The sequence below is a fragment of the Drosophila simulans genome, chromosome 3L (genome assembly GCF_016746395.2).
Source record: "Drosophila simulans strain w501 chromosome 3L, Prin_Dsim_3.1, whole genome shotgun sequence".
NCBI lineage: Eukaryota > Metazoa > Arthropoda > Insecta > Diptera > Drosophilidae > Drosophila > Drosophila simulans.
In genome coordinates this window covers 10,416,394-10,434,046 of record NC_052522.2, presented here as the reverse complement: position 1 = coordinate 10,434,046, position 17,653 = coordinate 10,416,394, and the positions used below count along the sequence as shown (strand labels likewise).

The 17,653-nt window shown below is 42.0% G+C and overlaps 11 protein-coding genes across 14 annotated transcripts; 6 read left to right on the top strand and 5 right to left on the bottom strand.

The window, feature by feature from the left end:
* Positions 1-97: 97 nt before the first annotated feature.
* Positions 98-534, bottom strand: LOC6737561. Its single transcript, XM_002084358.4, has 2 exons — positions 384-534; positions 98-320 (listed from the first exon to the last, which is right to left on the bottom strand). The coding sequence occupies exons 1-2, from the start codon at positions 439-441 to the stop codon at positions 187-189; spliced, it is 192 nt and encodes a 63-aa protein (XP_002084394.1). The 5' UTR covers positions 442-534; the 3' UTR covers positions 98-186.
* Positions 535-604: 70 nt separating this feature from the next.
* LOC27207739 (nuclear envelope phosphatase-regulatory subunit 1 homolog) lies at positions 605-2,099 on the bottom strand. 2 transcript variants are annotated; one of them, XM_016183416.3, is made up of 4 exons: positions 1,896-2,099; positions 1,727-1,798; positions 1,521-1,667; positions 605-1,030 (listed from the first exon to the last, which is right to left on the bottom strand). In XM_016183416.3, the coding sequence occupies exons 1-4, from the start codon at positions 1,915-1,917 to the stop codon at positions 876-878; spliced, it is 396 nt and encodes a 131-aa protein (XP_016031351.1). In that variant the 5' UTR covers positions 1,918-2,099; the 3' UTR covers positions 605-875. The 2 variants fall into 2 exon arrangements, with proteins under 2 accessions (XP_016031351.1, XP_016031352.1); XM_016183417.3 differs by having other exon boundaries at positions 1,521-1,655; positions 1,896-2,098.
* Positions 2,100-2,283: 184 nt separating this feature from the next.
* LOC6737560 (histone-lysine N-methyltransferase E(z)) lies at positions 2,284-5,629 on the top strand. Of its 2 annotated transcripts, XM_016169801.3 has the most exons (8): positions 2,284-2,548; positions 2,622-3,353; positions 3,415-3,575; positions 3,766-3,780; positions 4,111-4,208; positions 4,267-4,456; positions 4,519-5,088; positions 5,156-5,629. In XM_016169801.3, the coding sequence occupies exons 1-8, from the start codon at positions 2,427-2,429 to the stop codon at positions 5,563-5,565; spliced, it is 2,298 nt and encodes a 765-aa protein (XP_016031350.1). In that variant the 5' UTR covers positions 2,284-2,426; the 3' UTR covers positions 5,566-5,629. The 2 variants fall into 2 exon arrangements, with proteins under 2 accessions (XP_016031350.1, XP_016031349.1); XM_016169800.3 differs by lacking the exon at positions 3,766-3,780.
* Positions 5,595-9,151, bottom strand: LOC6737559 (chromosome transmission fidelity protein 8 homolog). Its single transcript, XM_016171279.3, has 3 exons — positions 9,005-9,151; positions 6,001-6,124; positions 5,595-5,936 (listed from the first exon to the last, which is right to left on the bottom strand). Exons 1-3 carry the CDS (start codon positions 9,022-9,024, stop codon positions 5,631-5,633), a joined length of 450 nt encoding a protein of 149 aa, XP_016031348.1. The 5' UTR covers positions 9,025-9,151; the 3' UTR covers positions 5,595-5,630.
* LOC6737558 (general transcription and DNA repair factor IIH helicase subunit XPB) lies at positions 6,208-8,897 on the bottom strand. The gene is made up of 3 exons (XM_002084355.4): positions 8,741-8,897; positions 6,870-8,680; positions 6,208-6,812 (listed from the first exon to the last, which is right to left on the bottom strand). The coding sequence occupies exons 1-3, from the start codon at positions 8,790-8,792 to the stop codon at positions 6,267-6,269; spliced, it is 2,409 nt and encodes an 802-aa protein (XP_002084391.2). The 5' UTR covers positions 8,793-8,897; the 3' UTR covers positions 6,208-6,266.
* A 107-nt stretch (positions 9,152-9,258) lies between the features above and the next one.
* On the top strand, positions 9,259-10,204 carry LOC27207050. Its single transcript, XM_016182802.3, has 5 exons — positions 9,259-9,515; positions 9,577-9,660; positions 9,718-9,865; positions 9,923-10,003; positions 10,057-10,204. The coding sequence occupies exons 1-5, from the start codon at positions 9,324-9,326 to the stop codon at positions 10,116-10,118; spliced, it is 567 nt and encodes a 188-aa protein (XP_016031347.1). The 5' UTR covers positions 9,259-9,323; the 3' UTR covers positions 10,119-10,204.
* Positions 10,205-10,232: 28 nt separating this feature from the next.
* On the top strand, positions 10,233-11,119 carry LOC27207551. The gene is made up of 5 exons (XM_016183237.2): positions 10,233-10,368; positions 10,427-10,510; positions 10,568-10,715; positions 10,769-10,867; positions 10,918-11,119. Exons 1-5 carry the CDS (start codon positions 10,237-10,239, stop codon positions 11,007-11,009), a joined length of 555 nt encoding a protein of 184 aa, XP_016031346.1. The 5' UTR covers positions 10,233-10,236; the 3' UTR covers positions 11,010-11,119.
* A 643-nt stretch (positions 11,120-11,762) lies between these two features.
* LOC6737557 lies at positions 11,763-12,582 on the top strand. The gene is made up of 3 exons (XM_002084354.4): positions 11,763-11,923; positions 11,984-12,215; positions 12,272-12,582. Exons 1-3 carry the CDS (start codon positions 11,810-11,812, stop codon positions 12,514-12,516), a joined length of 591 nt encoding a protein of 196 aa, XP_002084390.1. The 5' UTR covers positions 11,763-11,809; the 3' UTR covers positions 12,517-12,582.
* Positions 12,583-12,843: 261 nt separating this feature from the next.
* LOC6737556 lies at positions 12,844-13,745 on the bottom strand. The gene is made up of 4 exons (XM_016171278.3): positions 13,571-13,745; positions 13,421-13,504; positions 13,208-13,355; positions 12,844-13,152 (listed from the first exon to the last, which is right to left on the bottom strand). Exons 1-4 carry the CDS (start codon positions 13,697-13,699, stop codon positions 12,875-12,877), a joined length of 639 nt encoding a protein of 212 aa, XP_016031345.1. The 5' UTR covers positions 13,700-13,745; the 3' UTR covers positions 12,844-12,874.
* A 796-nt stretch (positions 13,746-14,541) lies between these two features.
* LOC6737555 lies at positions 14,542-15,458 on the top strand. Of its 2 annotated transcripts, none has more exons than XM_016169802.2 (4): positions 14,542-14,817; positions 14,877-14,995; positions 15,061-15,211; positions 15,273-15,458. In XM_016169802.2, the coding sequence occupies exons 1-4, from the start codon at positions 14,649-14,651 to the stop codon at positions 15,404-15,406; spliced, it is 573 nt and encodes a 190-aa protein (XP_016031343.1). In that variant the 5' UTR covers positions 14,542-14,648; the 3' UTR covers positions 15,407-15,458. The 2 variants fall into 2 exon arrangements, with proteins under 2 accessions (XP_016031343.1, XP_044778879.1); XM_044922944.1 differs by having other exon boundaries at positions 14,680-14,817; positions 14,890-14,995.
* Positions 15,459-16,331: 873 nt separating this feature from the next.
* LOC27207621 (uncharacterized PE-PGRS family protein PE_PGRS20) lies at positions 16,332-17,178 on the top strand. The gene is made up of 2 exons (XM_016183299.3): positions 16,332-16,722; positions 16,777-17,178. The coding sequence occupies exons 1-2, from the start codon at positions 16,668-16,670 to the stop codon at positions 17,091-17,093; spliced, it is 372 nt and encodes a 123-aa protein (XP_016031342.1). The 5' UTR covers positions 16,332-16,667; the 3' UTR covers positions 17,094-17,178.
* The last annotated feature ends 475 nt before the right edge of the window (positions 17,179-17,653 follow it).

Sequence of the window (17,653 nt, the reverse complement as noted above, 5' to 3'; positions counted from 1 at the left end):
TATGGTGCAAGTTTGTAAATCTTGTATCATTCTAAAATTGTAAAATAGATTTGAACTCGTTCAAAACCGAACATTTTGGAAAATGAAAACATTTATATTCTTTGTTCAATATTGCTCTTTATTAAAAGTTAAAGGCGGTTAAAGATCGATGAAGTTGCCGTCACGCCTTGCTCCAAATGGAGATCTCTAGCCGCAGCAGGCGACGTCATCGTGCTTGTGCGGAGCCTGCACGTCCTCGGCGAAGTGAACGCTGCGGACCACCGGGTGGTGGTGGTGGTCATCGCCGACCATTGGGGCCTCGTTGTTGAGTTGGGGGAGGGCTAGAATGTATGGGAAGCAGTTAACAAGAGCTGATGCCGAGCGTTACCCATTGCAATCCTTGCCAGAGGCCATGAAGAAGGCGAGGCCCAGGATGAGAGTGCACACGAGTAGGAACTTCATGGTAAAGCTGGCTTGTTGTACAGATGGCTTGATTGCTTCTGATGCCTTGGAACCGCTCAGACTCCCTATTTATACAAAAAGCGGCTTGATAAAAAACCGCTCTTAATACACAAAAACACTTGCTGTTGCACAATCTGCGAGCAACTCGTTAGTTATAGATGAATTGATATTGAAATGTCGCTTGGTGTATTTGGCAGCGATGGGTAACGCCGTTAACGAAACACATAAAGCTTAACAATTGATTTCTTCTCTTTTTGTTTTTTGTACAATGGAGCTTCTATAATTAAACAAAAGTGTGGGGGAGAAATAAGAGCTACTTTAAAAATACGCTTACAAAGCGAGGGTGTCCGAATCAACATGTAGGCAAAATGAAAAGGGTAAGGGTAAGGGAACTAGCAATTAACTAAATAAACGTCCTGGAAGCTGGCCGGTGCTCATGTACTGTTGTTGTTACTCTGCCGCGGCTTGAGTATCAGCTTCCCCGTGTCGTCACAGCTCATATTGAAGTCTCCCAGTACCATTCGCGTTCTCGATGTAATGATTTGCGGAGCTATGACTAGTTTCTGTATGCCCAGGATGAACAGGATGACTGCGGAGAGAAAGTAAAAGGTAATCAGTAAGTCAGTTTGAAAAAAAAACAAGATTAGATTAAGTTTATTGGAAGTGTTTGCTAGCTGGAAATTCTTAATCAGTTGACTATCAATATTGCGGCGATATGGTAGAATACCAGCTTAATAAAGGTATTAGACCAAATCGAATTTGATAAAGCGAAGAGCTATGACAAGTTTAAAGGCAATTTTGCTAAAATTTGGAGAACGTACATACATATGTAGTTTGCCATGTCTTAACTAACATCTTGTGATTCAGTTGTTTTTCTTTTAACCGAATATCTGAGAATACATAGTATGCTCTATGATATGAATATATGGATTTAAATGGTATGTTATGGTTATGGTACGGTTATGGTATCAACATTTTTTCCCCATACTAGGTAGAATATCCAAGGTTCAATGACCGCCGCCTTGACTACAAAAAGTGACCTATGTACGGAGTACAGTAGTGGCTACGCCGATTCTTACCCAATGTCAGGGTGGCGACTGTGAAGACGGGATGGATCCAGAGGGACTCCGTTAGCGGTACGACGGTGGTGCGCGGATCGCGTAGCCAGTACCAGGCGCTGATGGCGGTGCACATGGACATGGCGGAGAGGACAACTGCAAGAAGCTCTATGGTTATTACGGGCTGTACTGCTCGCTGGTGTTCTCATTATACGGATGCAACTTACTGCGCCAGCGGAACGTCGAGGGACGGTACGATGAAACCACTTCGGTGAGGCGCCGCTCGAAGGCCTTGAGATCTGCAGAGGAGCGAGGAAAACAAACCCAGTTATGGTTGGTAAACATAGTCAGTGGCTTGCGCGTTTTCCGGCTCTCTTCTGCCGGCGAGTTACATACCTTCGCAGGCTGACGGTTCCATAGCAGCTATTTCCTCAAAGCTCGTGGCCGTCTTAATGCGATTAAATTTGTCCAGTTTAAATATTATTGTATTTATTATTATTATTTGATGAGGTTCTCATAGCTTTCTTTTCCTCTTTTTATGTTTTTGATGACATTCCACGTTTGGCAGCACTGATACGGGCTGCGTTACACAACACTAAAAAGCAGAGTCGTACCAAAGAGGGGTTAAAAGCCATTTGTTTATTTCCTACTTTCAGTACAAAATGGTTTTATATGTATGTTTGATATGTATTGTAATACAAAAATATTTTAGTTTTTATTATAATATAAATATAATTAATGATATACCGTAAAAATTTAAGTCCCCACAAAATTGTTTTCTGCATACACACATGTGTTATAGTTGTTCTTCCTACAGTACAACGGTCACACTGCGGCAGCTGTAGCAAAAAAAGGCGGAAAATAATTGTAGCAAAAGCAGTGTTTTTATACGTAAAAACAACAAATATAAAGTCCCTCGAAGGCATTATGAATAGCACTAAGGTGCCACCCGAGTGGAAGAGGCGTGTCAAGTCGGAGTACATCAAAATCAGGCAGCAGAAGCGCTACAAACGTGCCGACGAGATCAAGGAGGCGTGGATAAGGAACTGGTAAGCGCGGGAAGGAGATGGGGGATGTCTGGGAATCGGAAACAACTAAAATATATGTACACATATCCTCCAGGGACGAGCACAACCACAATGTACAGGATCTGTACTGTGAGTCGAAGGTTTGGCAGGCTAAACCCTACGATCCACCGCATGTGGACTGCGTGAAGCGGGCGGAGGTGACCAGCTACAATGGCATTCCCAGCGGTCCCCAAAAGGTACCCATCTGCGTGATCAACGCGGTCACTCCCATACCCACCATGTATACGTGGGCACCAACACAGCAGAACTTCATGGTGGAAGATGAGACGGTGCTGCACAATATACCCTATATGGGCGACGAGGTCCTCGATAAGGACGGCAAGTTCATAGAGGAACTGATCAAAAACTACGATGGCAAGGTCCACGGCGACAAGGATCCCTCGTTCATGGACGATGCCATCTTCGTAGAACTGGTGCACGCCCTTATGCGCTCCTATAGCAAGGAACTGGAGGAAGCCGCTCCGGGTACATCGACTGGCATTAAAACAGAGACGTTGGCGAAATCAAAACATGGCGAAGATGATGCGGAAGTGGATGTAGACGTAGACGGTGTATCTCCCATAAAGCTTGAGAAAACCGACAGCAAAGTGGATCTGACTGTGGCTGAGAAGAAGGAAAATGATGAACTGGAGGAGACTGAAGATGCGGATATTAAGCCCGCTGTGGAAGAAGTCGAGGACAAGCTGCCCTTCCCTGCCCCCATTATTTTTCAGGCCATTAGCGCCAACTTTCCAGACAAGGGCACTGCTCAAGAGCTCAAAGAAAAGTATGTAATTTGATAAGCAGGGTAGAAAATATTTATTTTTACAGCTAATTGTCTTTGCCAGGTACATTGAGCTCACGGAGCACCAGGATCCGGAGCGTCCACAGGAGTGCACACCCAACATAGATGGCATCAAGGCCGAGAGCGTTTCCCGGGAAAGGACCATGCACTCCTTTCACACGCTCTTCTGTCGGCGTTGCTTCAAATACGACTGCTTCCTGCACCGTAAGTTAAACGATGGGAACTGCTTCCAGCTGGGTTACCTAATGACTTTACGTTTTGTTTTTGCTTTTCTTTTCTTGTTTGGAAACAATATTATCTTGCCAAAAAACACAAATCTGTACCATTTCTTAAACCCCCCCAAAAACAAAAAAACGAAATTCCAAAATGTTGTATTGAATTAATTGCAATTTAGGTCACCATGTGCAGGGTGAGTCGTTGTTGTAGTTGTTGTTTCGATAACCACACGCACACACTCTCATGCCGTTTGCCCGTCAACGCCTCCGCATCCTCATCTCGCTGTCTATGAATATAATTTTAATAATCCCCCATACCAGTGGATAATTGGCTATGTTTGTCATGTGTCTAAATTGACCCCTCGGTGTTTCTCACCTCATTTCGTGTGGCTTTGGCTTGACCATTTCTCTCTATCTCTTCAAATGTAACCGATTACCCTCATGCTAATCCAAAAGCGTTTCATAGACATCAAGTGATTTTCTCCCGATTGAGTTATTCTAATCCCGCTGCTCTCTGTTCGCAGGCTTGCAAGGACATGCAGGTCCCAATCTGCAGAAGCGTCGCTATCCGGAACTGAAGACCTTCGCCGAACCTTGCAGCAACTCCTGCTACATGTTGATCGTAAGTTGGATGCACTTTGTAGATTTGAATGGTATTGTAATTCTGTGATATGATGCAGGATGGCATGAAGGAAAAGCTGGCTGCCGATAGCAAGACACCTCCCATTGATTCCTGCAATGAGGCCAGCTCCGAGGACAGCAATGACAGCAACAGTCAGTTCAGCAACAAGGACTTTAACCATGAGAATAGCAAGGATAATGGCCTGACTGTAAATAGCGCCGCTGTGGCTGAGATCAACTCCATTATGGGTCAGTCTTAAGTTAGCAGAGTGATTGGAGCATGTGTTAAATATTTTACTTTTCCTCTCCAGCTGGCATGATGAACATCACCAGTACGCAGTGCGTCTGGACTGGCGCTGACCAAGCTCTTTATAGGGTCTTGCATAAAGTGTATTTAAAGAACTACTGCGCGATTGCACACAACATGCTGACAAAGACCTGCCGTCAGGTGTACGAGTTTGCCCAGAAGGAGGACGCTGAGTTTAGTTTCGAGGACTTGCGACAGGACTTCACACCGCCGCGCAAGAAGAAGAAGAAGCAACGTCTGTGGTCGCTGCACTGCCGTAAGATTCAGCTGAAGAAGGACTCATCCTCGAATCACGTGTACAACTACACTCCCTGCGACCATCCCGGACATCCCTGCGACATGAACTGCTCCTGCATTCAAACGCAAAACTTCTGCGAGAAGTTCTGCAACTGCAGCAGCGATTGCCAGAATCGTTTCCCAGGCTGTCGCTGCAAGGCTCAGTGCAATACAAAGCAGTGTCCTTGCTATCTGGCGGTGCGCGAGTGCGATCCCGATCTCTGCCAGGCCTGCGGAGCGGATCAGTTTAAGCTGACCAAGATCACATGCAAGAACGTGTGCGTGCAGCGGGGACTGCGTAAGAAACTTTCTTATATAACCCTATTTCATGGTCTTCAATCAACTAATTAAATCTTCAATTGCAGACAAACACCTGCTCATGGCTCCCTCTGACATCGCCGGCTGGGGCATCTTTCTTAAGGAGGGTGCGCAAAAGAATGAGTTCATTTCGGAATATTGTGGCGAGATCATATCCCAAGATGAAGCCGATCGCCGTGGCAAGGTCTACGACAAGTACATGTGCTCGTTCCTTTTCAATCTGAACAACGATTTTGTTGTGGATGCCACTCGAAAGGGCAACAAGATTCGGTTTGCCAATCATTCCATTAATCCCAATTGCTATGCCAAGGTTATGATGGTCACCGGCGATCATCGCATCGGCATCTTTGCCAAGCGGGCCATTCAGCCCGGCGAGGAGCTATTCTTTGACTACAGATACGGACCCACGGAGCAGCTGAAGTTCGTGGGCATAGAGCGTGAAATGGAAATTGTTTGATAACGTGTCTACTTCTGAAAATCGTATCATACAAATTGAATAAAACTATATTTTCGAAAACACACTTAGACGGATTTAGCTACATTGGCTATTATTGGTTTGGGTCGCGATTTGAAGATCAATTTTTTGGTGCAAACGGCGCGCACAGTGTACTCCGTTCTCTGGCGACTCTTGTGCTCCTGGGCAATCGTATGATCCAGCACTGTGCGCTCCGCTCCCGTGGTGGCATTCAGCATACTGACATCCTGCGAGGCCATGCTCGTTTCCAGGAGTCGTTCTCCCTCATTGGTCTTGGACTTTTCCAGCACCGCAAATGGTTTATCCAACTTTTGTTCACGTCCCTGAAGAATGTGATGGCCAATGATGAGAATCTTGGGATATGAAATCAGATTATTTAAGGACTGGTTTAATTATAACTTTATAATTACAACTTACAGGTTGGCCATATTTATTGTAGTAGAGATCGCCAATAAACTGGTCGTGCATATCCTGGTTGCTCCGCACCTCCAGGTCGCCTTGCAGCTCTATAATGGCCCAATCGCCTTTGCCAGCGTTTTGTCTAAAATAAAAGCATTGGTTTGGGTTACTGAAGTGTTAAAGGGGTACATAAATAAATATTGTAAGCCCAGTTTCCACGGAAAGTTTTTAAAGTTTGTTCAGAATTTTATTCATGTTCACAGTAGTTTGTGATATTCTTAGGTCTATCCCCTGAATTTCTTGAAGAGCGGATGCACGCTGCCAACGTTCTTTTTACGATGTTCGTAGTAGATGGCATCATCTCCGCCAGACATGGAGCTCAGTCCGCCGACTCGTCTCACGGTGCCGCCCGAGCCACTGGGACGGTAGCCCGGCTCGCCCGGCAGCTTCTCATCCTCGCAGTCCAAGTCGGAAGCGGATAGGACCAACTGCAGCAGTTGTCCCTGCTCCTCCTGGGTGCCATACATCAAATCCGAGTCCGTGTCCATGCCCTTGAGATGCGTGATAACCTTATAGCTGTAGCCCTGGTTGACCAAGAACCGCTGTCGCTTGCGGGAGTAGCTCATCTCCATGGTATCCTGCGAGACGAGTGTGTAGAAGAAGGCATTGTACTCCTCGGCAATTGCTCCCTTTTTGGCACGCAGAATACGACCCAGACGCTGGGCCTCCTGACGACGAGAGCCGCCATGCGAAGAGATCTGGATAAGCACATTGGCCTCGGGCAAATCGAAACTGGTGTCTGCCACTTTGGACACGAAGATTGTATTGACCTGAAATGGGAATTGTTTAATAAGTATTTAAAAAATTCATGAATAGCCGGCACTCACCTTGGAGTTAAACTTAAAGTTCTGGAGGATCTGGATACGTTCGTTCTGCGAGGTGGGACCATAGATGAAAGGCTTGTTCATCTTGATCGCATAGTGTTTCAGTGCAAACACATTATCCGAGAAGACAATCGTTTTGTCGCCTCGTTGCTCGTGATATTTAATAAGAAACTGGCAGCTGCGGAACTTGGAGGGATTCATCACATAGAGCAACATCTTCTTGGAGGTCTTGGTGGTCAGGTACTCGCGATAGAACTCCGGTGACATGGGACACCACACTTCGGCGCACTGCACGCGTGCAATATATCCCTTCTTTTGCAGCTCCAACCAGTTGGCCTCGTACAGTTTGGGTCCAATGAGAAAGTTGAGATCGGCAATCTTGTCATCTTCACGCAGTAGTGTGGCCGTCAATCCCAGCTTGCAATGAGATTGTACGATAGTGAGCACGCGTCGGAACATTTTGGCTGGAATGGTGTGCACCTCGTCCAGCACCATGATGCCCCATTCCTGCTCCTGCAGCCAACGCATGGTCTGCTCTGCTTCCCATGATCTCTTCTGAGTGTGCGTTATCATGGAGTATGTGGTCACTAGAATTCCACAACCCATGGGTTTGTCTTTTGCTTCAGAGGTGAATCGACAAATCATGCTGTCGTCAGCTGTGGACCACATCTTAAACTGCTGCTTCCACTGCTCCACAGAAACACCGCTGTTGCATAGAACTAGGGCCCTTTTTCGCACGGTGCAGCATGCTGTGACACCCACTAGGGATTTTCCTGCACCGCAAGGAAGAACAATAACACCAGAGCGGGCTCTTCCATTGCCGAACATCTTGCGCAGACTCTTCTCTTGATATGGACGCAGAACGGCAGCTGGTTTGAGGTCAATATTAATGTCTGGATTGTTCGTATCGTTGCGGAAATCGTATTCCGCCAATAGAGGATGCTCTATCTCGATGCATCGCTTCTGAATCACTTCGATCTTTTCCTGGGCCACCTCAAACGACACGGTCTTCAGATTGGCCTCATCCTCGTCCTCCTCCTCCTTGTCGATCTTCTCGTAGAAGTCTGTGATATCTTCTGGCACTGCCGTGGTTCCATCAGCGGCTACAACAGCTCCTGCGGCTGCTGCAGGATCTGCTGCCGGCTTGTCCGTGGCTCCTGCTGGCAGTTTGGTCCCGAATTGAGTAATAGCCTTACCGTCCAGAGTTCCCTGAATGAAATCCTCTCCCTCGCTGCGTATGAGGCGGCATTTCTGGATCACTGGATCCTTAAGTAACTTTTGCAACACCTCAGGATGTGGTGACTCGATAAAGTACTTGTTGTGCTTCAAGACCAGCTTGACCTTGCCATAGGATAAGGTGCAGAGTCGTATAAACTCCAGTATGCCTTCGGGAATGCTGGTCTTGCTCAACCTCTTCAGGTATTCCACAATGTCATGGGTTTGCAGTCCCACCGAAACGGCGGCATATAAACTGTAGGCGGTGAGTTTGTACTCGTGAATGTGTTCGGGTCGGCAGACGGGCTCCGAAATGGCGATAAGAAAGTCGTGGGCATGCTTATAGACGGGCGAGAATGATTCCAGGAAGACGTGACCATTGGGCGCAACCCATAGTGGTCGATTTCCGTGATCCGTACGCAGTTGCATCTGCGACCGATAATCCTTGGCCCCGTACTCATCCGTATTGATTTGCTCGTCATTGGTCTCCGCATTCTTGGACGCTGCACCCGGAATTCCTTCCGATTCCGTGGCATCCAAGCTATCATTGTCGTCCACCAGTTGGGTGAAAGCCTCATCCTCGGCACGCCGCTTTTTGCCTGGGAATAGTTCTCAAATTACACCGAAGTTCATTGGTTTTCCATGTGCGCCACACTCACCGAACTTGTCCCCACCGCTGCGATCCTTTCTCGACTTTTTCGGCGGTCCCATTTAAATAAAACACGAGCAACAATTTCACAACAAATCCGCGAGCTCAAGAAATTAAACAAAGATATCGATGGAATTCGATAAATTTCTGTAAGCTGAAGCAATAAAGCACGTATGGCAACGTCGGCAGTTGAGTGCCTCGTAGAATACTCTTTGTTTTCACATGTTTTTATCCTATTTAAATAGTTACTTTCACTGCATTTCAAACTACTTACGTTTTTACTACAATGGGCATCTTGTTTTTGTATTTTGAAATGCAAATAGTTCGTAAATCACGTATAAACACAGACGAGCGCCGAAAGCCGCTTTCGTCTCTTTTGCAACACTGACTTATCGGTGGTCGATAACTATGAAGACCACCTTGCCACCTTGTGTACCGTCAGCTGTGTACGGTTTTAGAGCCACTGGATATTCAAACTGAAATTCAAATAACAAAACTATGTGTTTTTATCCATCTTTTTATTTATCTTTGCAATCCTACTTGCCTTGATCTAATGATCATTGGATGTAAGAAATTAACCTTGTGCTTACACAATGGGCGGCGAAAAGAAAAAACACCCGCCGAAAAAGAAGTCGGAGAAGGAGAAAAAAAAGAGCGGTAATAGCAAATCGAAGAACAATTCTTTGAATTCCAATCTGCCGAAGATATGTTTCGGCATAGCAATTTCCGATCTGCTGCATGCGTTATATTTTACAGTTCAAACAATGATTCTTCTGGTTAAACAGGTAGGTATTGTTCCATTAAAAAACAATATTCTTAATAATTATTATATTAAACCAATAATAGTTCAGCGTGTTTGCTATGATGGCGCTTTTGGGTGTCATTTTCTGGGTTATAATGGTCATCCTGTTGATGGTTGGCCTTTACAAGGTGAGTTTGAATTCATTTAGTTAGTGGTATTAATTATTAAAACTATAAACACATTAGCGTAAGCCAGTTTTCGTTAGGTATTGGCTTATATTTTCCTTAGTCGGCTTTATCACCGATATTCTGTTTCTACTCTGGGGCATTGCGACCTCAATAACTGTGGACTGGGACCGTCTTGAAGAATTTTCAATAATCTTCCTTGGAATATGTAAGTGAAATTTAAATTTCAAATCAAATACAATTCTAATTTTGAGTACCATTTTAGTTGTTGAAAGCACCTGCATCTATTTCATACATCGGTACTATCAGATTATGGATGAAACGAAAAAGAAGAGAACCCTTTGTTGTAAGATAACTTTAAACTAATGTTACATATTACTACTAATCGATTTTATATAGGTGGCGGAAAAAATGAAAAGAAAAAGTCTAAAAGCCCAAAAAAGAAAAAACCCAAAAAATAAGATCATATGCTGTATCTGAAAACATTAGTTGGCTTTGTATTTCCGTCCTAAATAAAATATATATATTTATTAGATTGTTTCAAAAAGTTGTGTATCGAATAAATTTATTTCTTGCAAAATGTCTATTGAGTCGGGAGAGCTGCAGTTGCCTAAGGATAATCTCCTGAGGACATGCTTTGTTGTTGGTGCTTTTGAACTGGTGCGTTCATTGTATTTTTCATTTAGTTCAGTTTCACTCATGGTTTTGCACGTAAGTATTCAAAAAGAACGTTCTTTAAAATTTTTAGTCATTTATTGTTTTGCTTTAGACGAATTGGTATACCATAATGGCCTTTTTAAGTACAATAGCTTGGATTGTAACAGTCGGTGTACTGTTTGTTGCTTTATTGACAGTAAGAATTTAAAAAATCTAGGAAATATTTACATATTTAAATTTTTGTATTAATTAGGGTCGACCAACTTTGCTCGTATTTTGGTTACTATTTACTGCCTTTGCAACTGCTACGGATATTGTTTATCTAATATGGAATGTTACTTCATCTCCTATTTTCGACGCAGAACATTTTAAGCGCTGGACCATTTCATATTTGGGAATCTGTATGTTTTTATTTTAATTGTATTCTTAGGCATTGAATTATAAATCTTTGCAGTTTACGAGGTCACTTGTTTATACTTGGTATTCAGATACTTCAAGAGATTATATTCCTACGTCCTTTTGGAGGGTGATAATTATGATACGACTACTAAAGGTGAATAGCTAAAGCTCAGATTTATAACATATACTAAATATAAATTTCAGTTAGAAGCACAGAAGATTACATAGATGATGAAACTCAAACCCAATCTCCAAGCTCAAAATACAGGACTTCTGGAAAGTCTTCTAAAGGATAAGAAGCCAGTTTGGACCAAAACAACAAAAAGCTTGATAATAATAATCATTTATGTTCGTTTCATTATGTTCAATGTCCACACGCGGCTAAGAATCCCTTTTGGAGTTACTAAAATAAATTAAAAATGTGTTTTTTCATGTTATTTGGATTTCTATTTACCGGAAATAAATTCCCGACCCCCCATAAGCAATGATAATAATTGACTTATACAGTTTTCCATCTATTTTGCGATGCCTGCGAGGACGATAGGTGGTCACGTTGCCATCGAGGGACCAGGAAAAAGGACAATTCAATCTCCAGGACCTGCTGACAAAACAAATGCCATAAATGAAGAGCGAACTTTGCCAGCAAAAAGCAGTTCACATTGGTTTAGATTGATTTGTTAAACCACTTGGCATCTTTTTTTAGAGCCTAGTATTTTAAAGAAGAGGTTTTATATACTTTGTGTATGTAAATGTATGTAATTTAGATTTATAAAATGAAACGGAAAATACAAAAAATTCATGGAAATAAATATGTTGAATTCGCAGGAATATTACTTAGCTGAGTTAATTTATGTAGATATATATATCGAACATTTCTATAGTATATTGTATTTTTGGCCATCGTATTTCCCACATTCCCATGCTTTAATACCACTGTGCTGTGTCCATGAATGTTGGCAATCAAACGGCTTTGATTAACAGGCCGCCAAGACCCGAGTAACCCCCTTCTCCAATCGCCAAGTACGTGCTTATCATCATTATAGCTTTGATTTAGTAGACAACATTGCCAGTGATGTGATGAATCTTAGCCTGGGCGATGGGGTCAAATTCTGATGGATATTTAGTGCCCTGTGCCTATTGCATCGCCTTGCTGGACTTCATATCCGCCCTGCTATTCGCAATTATCTCAGGAGTGGTATTTGCCAGGCATGTAAGACAATTAGCCCACAGTCCTTTCAGGGAAATTGTGGTTCAATTTTGGTATTTGCAGGGTCACTGGACCGCCTTGGTTGCCCTGATCTTCACCATTTTCTGGATGGTTATAATCATAGTTCTAATGGCGGGCATCTATAGACGAAAACTGGGACTGATTCGATTCTGGTTGGTGTTCACCTGCTTGGGAATACTCCTAGATGGATTTATACTGCTCTACGGCCTGACCTTGGCCATATCTGTGAACTGGGAAGGTGTCAAAATCACAGTGCTGCCCTTCGTTGGACTGGGTTGGTCTAAATATTAGCTAATTTCATTTACTGAATATAATTGAAATTCTTTTTAGCCGTGGAAATGACTTTTGTCTATATCATTTACCTACTTTATCTGGATATGATTGATTACACTGCACAAGAATCGCCTCGTGAAGAGAAGTATAGAGAAAGGAGTGGCTGTGATGTGAAATACGCTGAGGAAGAGGAAAAACCCCTGGATCGCAAGGATCTAAAAAGGATGGAAAAACAAGCCAAGGAGCGAATGAAAAAAGATAAAGCCGTTCTCAAAAAACTTCAGAAACAAATGCGAAAGTGAAGAAATTATGTGTTTAAAGTATTTATTTATATATTTTTAAAATAAACATGAAATTGAATGCCTTGATTAGAGTTTTTTCCTTTTGTCTGCGACAAGCTCTTTAACTTTTATCACACGCAGGATGCGGCCCACTCACACCTACACAAGCCACACACACACACTAGAACGCCAATGTTAAACACAAAATCCTTTTAAAATAATTTGCTCAGCAGTGAGTAAAGAAGAAATCAAGAAATATTCATGGACCTAAGCGAATTCGAAGAGTTTCGTGCCCTGTAGATAAATAATATATTTTTTATTATTTTTACAAACTTGTATTTTACTATTTTAGCTATAAAATAAAAAATAAGCCTTCATTTTACGTTGTCGAGCTGATGTCTGAAGGTCTGAAAAGCCCCATCTTCATTGGTTGTGTTGGAGCGTTTGGAACTATTTTTCCCCTGCGGTTTTGGTTTTCAATAGGCCTTTTGGTTTCGCCCAAGTTATAATGATGCTTTTGGTGACCGTATTCTGTTTCCAATTCCATACAAGACTGCTGTTGTGCTATTCTTGAGGCTATAGCTTTATGACAGGCTTGGCAAAAGGCCAAAGTCACGTAGAACCGCTGAACGATGTACAGAAAAATGCACTCCACAACTGATAGAAAAATATATAGTTAATTTGAAGGTGATTTTTCTAATATTGCACTCACTCAATCCCACCATGAGTAAAAGTCCATTTTTGATCAGACCCATTTGGAAGGTGCTCTCGTTGAAAACGGCATACAACACCAGGCACATCTCGACCATGATTCCCACGCAGGAGAAGATAATCCAAGCACGAACACATCTGGGATGGCGCTGTAATTAAGCGGAGGATACCATCACACTGCCAACGTGAACCACCTTTTCAAATACGAATATACCCCATGAATGCCAACCAGCAGCATCACAATCATTGTTATCCAGAAAAGGCCAAAAACAGCGGCAAAAATCGTCAGCCAACTCAGCTGGAAAAGATTAAAGATTTCTTTACGATTTTCTACTGTATATAAGGATTCAAAGGTTAGCCTTACGTGATCGCATATTGTCTTCAAACTGACCATGGAAAAAAGCAATGCGCTGATCAGATCAAAGCATCCTATAGCATAGGCCCATATCAACAGCGATTTCTTGCTGGAGATCATATCGAAAAAATTAAACATTATTTGTGGCAGTTGAAGATAGGAACATATGATCAGTTCAATAAGTGTATAAATAATGAATGTGAAAATAGATAATACAAGTAATTTTTTCTTCAAAGTTGCTAGTACATTTATGATTATTTTATTTTTAAATGTATAAATAGAGCATACTTACTACTACTATTAATTACTACATATTTAGGGTACATTTAAATATAATGTTTAAGCTCAGCTAATTAAATTAATTCGTTGTTCGATCACACTCCACACACGGTATCAAAGCGGAAACGGAAATGACAGTCAAGTCTCGCTGCTATGGTTGTCGCATCTATTTATGCAGGGAAAAAATGAGACATACCACCGTATAGTGTACGTAAGTACATAAGCATATACCCATGCATATAATGCCACGCTGATGAAATACGTGCGGCGACGGCTCACACACACACTCTTACCCTGTGTGTGAGTGAGTGTGTGTGTGTGGTAGTGAAAACGAGGGGAATCCCCGTTGACAAATATAATTTACTTTTTTCGCGCTCATTTGCAACTCGGGCGAAAAAGTGGGAGCACATTTTGATCCCCGGGGTGCGACAAAGCCTTTTTAAACATCTCACTTCCAGTTCAAGTTTTTCCAACAGAAGCAACAGGAAACTTGAGGAGAGATGGAACCGTAATGGTGGCTCAATTTCTTTAAAATAAGTTATGGCACTTTAACAAGTGTATTTCTCAAACTTAATAATAAATAAATGAAATCTATCAATCCTAAGATTTTTTTTTTAATTTGTTTAACTCCAGCTTCACATATTTCATTTTTAGCATCTGTGCAGATAGCAAACAGTTTATTGAGCAATCTTATTTCAGACTTTATTTATTTTTCGGTACACTGCTAAATTTGTCATATAAAATGTTTTTAAAAACCCTTAAGTATCAACTAAAACCATAGTGATTGGGCAAGAAAAAGCTGAACGTGATGAATGCTTTGAATGCATTCGGAATGGCCATCGGCTGGATGGACATTTTGGGAGTTCTGTTCTTCGAAATGGTAATGTTCTATATGATGCGACGTCGTCGATTGGCACAAAAATCAGAAGTCGCATCGATTGAAGCGCAAGAGAAGTGCCATAGAGATTCATTGCCCAGTAAGTGCACTCAATGAAGGTACTCAAATGCAGTGTTCTAACCAATTTATGCCCTCGAGATCTCTTGAGCAGGAAAAAGCTGAGTGAAAGCGAAAACATTTGGATATTCTGGGGCTACCTGTTGATGCTGAATGTCTGGATTGGGGTCACACTGCTCATGATAGCTGGCATCTCATTGGTGGGTCAAAAGTATCCCGTGGAGTCTCATCAACTCCGTTTCATTTATTCTATTTTTATTTTCAGCAAAAGCCGGAGCTTATGACATTATGGTTGATATGGTGCGCCTGTGGTTTGGTCTTCGATGTCTTCCTCATTTTGTGGTGGGTCTACGAACTTTTTGTGGGCGACGCTATTGAGGCACTGACCAACATTTTGATCTCCCTGCTGACCATGGGTACGTTTTCTGCCTTAAATTGGTTACTAACTTTATTGTCTTTGTGGCTTTAATTTGGTAGCAATTGAATTTGGCTTCATCTATGTTATCTACACCATCTTCTCGAACTTGTCCAATGCCACGAAAAATGAAGAGACCAATGTGGCAGAAAACTCTATATATCCTTTTATGATGATTTCAGATCAGAGGAGATAAATTGAAATATGTTTGTGTTATATTAATAAATTTAATTTTAAAACTTCAAAAATATAACGACTAAATAAAGATTTAAATGTATAAATATCTTCATATTGACATGATTTAATTACAACAGACTAAAATATCATTATGAAGCGGCTTGCCCGGGTCATAGGTCATCGTTCATACGACGCCAGACAGAAAACCATATTTTGTATCTGTTGTGCCGACTCTTGTTTCTCGTTTTCCTGTACTTCATCTGCTTCTTTCGAGGGCTTTTGTAGTTTTTAATGGTCTGCAGCACGGAAATTGATTCATTTCCGTTTTATGCTCTGCGCTTCCGGTCTTGTCTGCTCTCGTTCCTCCTCCGCCGCTTTAAGTTTCCCAGATCTCAGCTGCCCGTACTAAAATCAAATTCAAGCTGTATTAGTCATAATTCGGCATCTAATTCCATTTGTCCCGGCTTTGGAACAAAGTGCGTGGATTGTCAACTTGTCACTTGCAACGCGATGCCAAAGTGAAAAGCAAAATATTTCTTCTTTATTAAACATTGCTGGAAGTCCGTTTATTTTTCACTTTTTTTATTTTTTATATACGTATATTTCTGTTTTTTTGCGGGTTTCTTTGGTCCCCAAGCGCTCACAGTGGTCGTCCTCGAAGGAGCGACTGGCTGCTCAAATTTATTGTTTGCAAATTGAAATTCTTGTCGACACGCACGAGCAAATCCATTGGGAATGCACAGCATAGCGCAGAATTTCAGCATCTCAGCTCTGCTCAGCTCGTCAGCGTCATAGTCATAGTCAGAAATTTCGGATTGGGGCGGCTGAATGGTGGGGGCGTGGCACTGGGACGGGATTTGATGGCTTTTGTGCTCGGGCAGCAGCTCATCATGGCTCTTTAGTATTTATTAAGACTGCGATGTGCCATGAAACATATTTCGATAAAACAAACAAATATTTTAGAGCAGCGTTGACAAACGGAGAATGGGTCTTGGGTGCAGAATAGCTGGATGGAAAAATCGAACAAAAAATCCAGTTATTTTCCACAGCATGGAGAGCTCTTCCAACTCATGTCTAGAATTTATAGTCAATCATTTACTTATGGAAAAATCAGTCAAATATAAATATAAATAAATAGGTGCTGGCTTAAACAGAAGTGAGTAGTTCTCCCCACTTTCGAGGTGAGTTTTCCTCTCCATTGTGAATAGAGAGTGACTAAAGTTTCCCGAGTGCTATATATAAAACATTTTTCTGGCTAAGTGGATCAGTCAACTTGAAAAATGCGAACGGTGCCCATCTTGTTGCTAATTTGCTGCCTAGGCTGGTTACACGAAGGTATCTTATAAAAATAACTTTCTAATAAGATTACGTGAATAATATTCTTCGCAGGCCAAGCTGACGAAAGGAAGATTGGCGCTGTGGGTCCGCCTATGAAACAGCGGAGTCTCCGCCATGTAAGCTCCTTTGCTAATCCAGGGCAGCCGGGTAGACCTGGCAGAGGAAGACCAGGACGACCTGGTCAGGGAATGCCTGGCCGACCTGGGCGTCCAGGAGGATCAGGTGGAGCTGGAGGAGCAGGTGGAAGTGGAGGTGATGGAGGAGCAGGTGGGGCTGGCGGGCGAGCAGTCAGGGGGGGATACTGGAGGAAAGGAATTTCATTGGGTCAAAGGCGACCAGAGCCAAGGTCAAAATATTATTTGTATTGAATCAAATTTTAAAGTGTATGTATGTAAACTATTATTTAAAAATGTATATCATTTTATAAATAAATAAAAGAATACTTAAAAAGAATTAAACTTAAATTAAATAAATAAATTCTACGACTATTAAATTAAACTAATTTTTAAACGACTAAAATATTTACAACAAATTTTATTTTTTGCTCAAGTAGAACGATTTTGGGAACTACTAAAACTAGGAACGCATTTTAAAGTCATACCTAATAATTCGATTTTTAAATGAGGGCATTTATTACACCAAATATTTAAAAACTAATTATTTTAACAAATTGGCTTTGCTTATACTCTACAAAAAACATTTGTTTTTTGAGATTTAATTTACCTTGTACACACCGTTAATGCAAAAACATTCTGTGATTACTCACTAGCCATAAATATTTCTTCTTTATTGTGAGTTTCTCCCTACTAATTAGTTTTCTTTGGTAGAATGCCTCGGCCACATTCCACCTGACATACAAAGCAGAGAGCAATTTTAATTAAATTATATAAGAATTCCCAAGCCCAGCCGCTTGACTCACCTGCCGGCA

Excerpts from the sequence above, each read along its gene's own strand:
- LOC27207050 (XM_016182802.3), top strand. The coding sequence starts at position 9,324 with ATGGGCGGCGAAAAGAAAAAACACCCGCCGAAAAAGAAGTCGGAGAAG. Across the intron at positions 9,866-9,922 it reads AATAATCTTCCTTGGAATAT|TTGTTGAAAGCACCTGCATC; the intron begins GTAAGTGAAATT and ends GTACCATTTTAG. Across the intron at positions 10,004-10,056 it reads AAAGAAGAGAACCCTTTGTT|GTGGCGGAAAAAATGAAAAG; the intron begins GTAAGATAACTT and ends GATTTTATATAG.
- LOC27207551 (XM_016183237.2), top strand. The coding sequence starts at position 10,237 with ATGTCTATTGAGTCGGGAGAGCTGCAGTTGCCTAAGGATAATCTCCTG. Across the intron at positions 10,369-10,426 it reads TTTCACTCATGGTTTTGCAC|ACGAATTGGTATACCATAAT; the intron begins GTAAGTATTCAA and ends GTTTTGCTTTAG. Across the intron at positions 10,511-10,567 it reads TGTTTGTTGCTTTATTGACA|GGTCGACCAACTTTGCTCGT; the intron begins GTAAGAATTTAA and ends TGTATTAATTAG.
- LOC27207621 (XM_016183299.3), top strand. The coding sequence starts at position 16,668 with ATGCGAACGGTGCCCATCTTGTTGCTAATTTGCTGCCTAGGCTGGTTA. Across the intron at positions 16,723-16,776 it reads CCTAGGCTGGTTACACGAAG|GCCAAGCTGACGAAAGGAAG; the intron begins GTATCTTATAAA and ends TATTCTTCGCAG.
- LOC6737558 (XM_002084355.4), bottom strand. The coding sequence starts at position 8,792 with ATGGGACCGCCGAAAAAGTCGAGAAAGGATCGCAGCGGTGGGGACAAG. Across the intron at positions 8,681-8,740 it reads CAGCGGTGGGGACAAGTTCG|GCAAAAAGCGGCGTGCCGAG; the intron begins GTGAGTGTGGCG and ends AACTATTCCCAG. Across the intron at positions 6,813-6,869 it reads ACTTTAAGTTTAACTCCAAG|GTCAATACAATCTTCGTGTC; the intron begins GTGAGTGCCGGC and ends TTCCCATTTCAG.
- LOC6737555 (XM_016169802.2), top strand. The coding sequence starts at position 14,649 with ATGAATGCTTTGAATGCATTCGGAATGGCCATCGGCTGGATGGACATT. Across the intron at positions 14,818-14,876 it reads CCATAGAGATTCATTGCCCA|ATCTCTTGAGCAGGAAAAAG; the intron begins GTAAGTGCACTC and ends TATGCCCTCGAG. Across the intron at positions 15,212-15,272 it reads GATCTCCCTGCTGACCATGG|CAATTGAATTTGGCTTCATC; the intron begins GTACGTTTTCTG and ends TTAATTTGGTAG.
- LOC6737557 (XM_002084354.4), top strand. The coding sequence starts at position 11,810 with ATGGGGTCAAATTCTGATGGATATTTAGTGCCCTGTGCCTATTGCATC. Across the intron at positions 11,924-11,983 it reads GAGTGGTATTTGCCAGGCAT|GGTCACTGGACCGCCTTGGT; the intron begins GTAAGACAATTA and ends TGGTATTTGCAG. Across the intron at positions 12,216-12,271 it reads GCTGCCCTTCGTTGGACTGG|CCGTGGAAATGACTTTTGTC; the intron begins GTTGGTCTAAAT and ends AATTCTTTTTAG.
- LOC6737559 (XM_016171279.3), bottom strand. The coding sequence starts at position 9,024 with ATGCCCATTGTAGTAAAAAC. Across the intron at positions 6,125-9,004 it reads ATGCCCATTGTAGTAAAAAC|ACAAAACGCTGGCAAAGGCG; the intron begins GTAAGTAGTTTG and ends CTTTTATTTTAG. Across the intron at positions 5,937-6,000 it reads ACAATAAATATGGCCAACCT|ATTCTCATCATTGGCCATCA; the intron begins GTAAGTTGTAAT and ends TCATATCCCAAG.
- LOC6737560 (XM_016169801.3), top strand. The coding sequence starts at position 2,427 with ATGAATAGCACTAAGGTGCCACCCGAGTGGAAGAGGCGTGTCAAGTCG. Across the intron at positions 4,457-4,518 it reads TGAGATCAACTCCATTATGG|CTGGCATGATGAACATCACC; the intron begins GTCAGTCTTAAG and ends TTTCCTCTCCAG. Across the intron at positions 5,089-5,155 it reads GTGCGTGCAGCGGGGACTGC|ACAAACACCTGCTCATGGCT; the intron begins GTAAGAAACTTT and ends CTTCAATTGCAG.
- LOC6737561 (XM_002084358.4), bottom strand. The coding sequence starts at position 441 with ATGAAGTTCCTACTCGTGTGCACTCTCATCCTGGGCCTCGCCTTCTTC. Across the intron at positions 321-383 it reads CGCCTTCTTCATGGCCTCTG|CCCTCCCCCAACTCAACAAC; the intron begins GCAAGGATTGCA and ends CATACATTCTAG.
- LOC27207739 (XM_016183416.3), bottom strand. The coding sequence starts at position 1,917 with ATGGAACCGTCAGCCTGCGAAG. Across the intron at positions 1,668-1,726 it reads CTCGACGTTCCGCTGGCGCA|AGCTTCTTGCAGTTGTCCTC; the intron begins GTAAGTTGCATC and ends TAATAACCATAG. Across the intron at positions 1,031-1,520 it reads AGTCGCCACCCTGACATTGG|TCATCCTGTTCATCCTGGGC; the intron begins GTAAGAATCGGC and ends TTCTCTCCGCAG.
- LOC6737556 (XM_016171278.3), bottom strand. The coding sequence starts at position 13,699 with ATGTTTAATTTTTTCGATATGATCTCCAGCAAGAAATCGCTGTTGATA. Across the intron at positions 13,505-13,570 it reads TGAAGACAATATGCGATCAC|CTGAGTTGGCTGACGATTTT; the intron begins GTAAGGCTAACC and ends AATCTTTTCCAG. Across the intron at positions 13,153-13,207 it reads TTTACTCATGGTGGGATTGA|TTGTGGAGTGCATTTTTCTG; the intron begins GTGAGTGCAATA and ends TTTTTCTATCAG.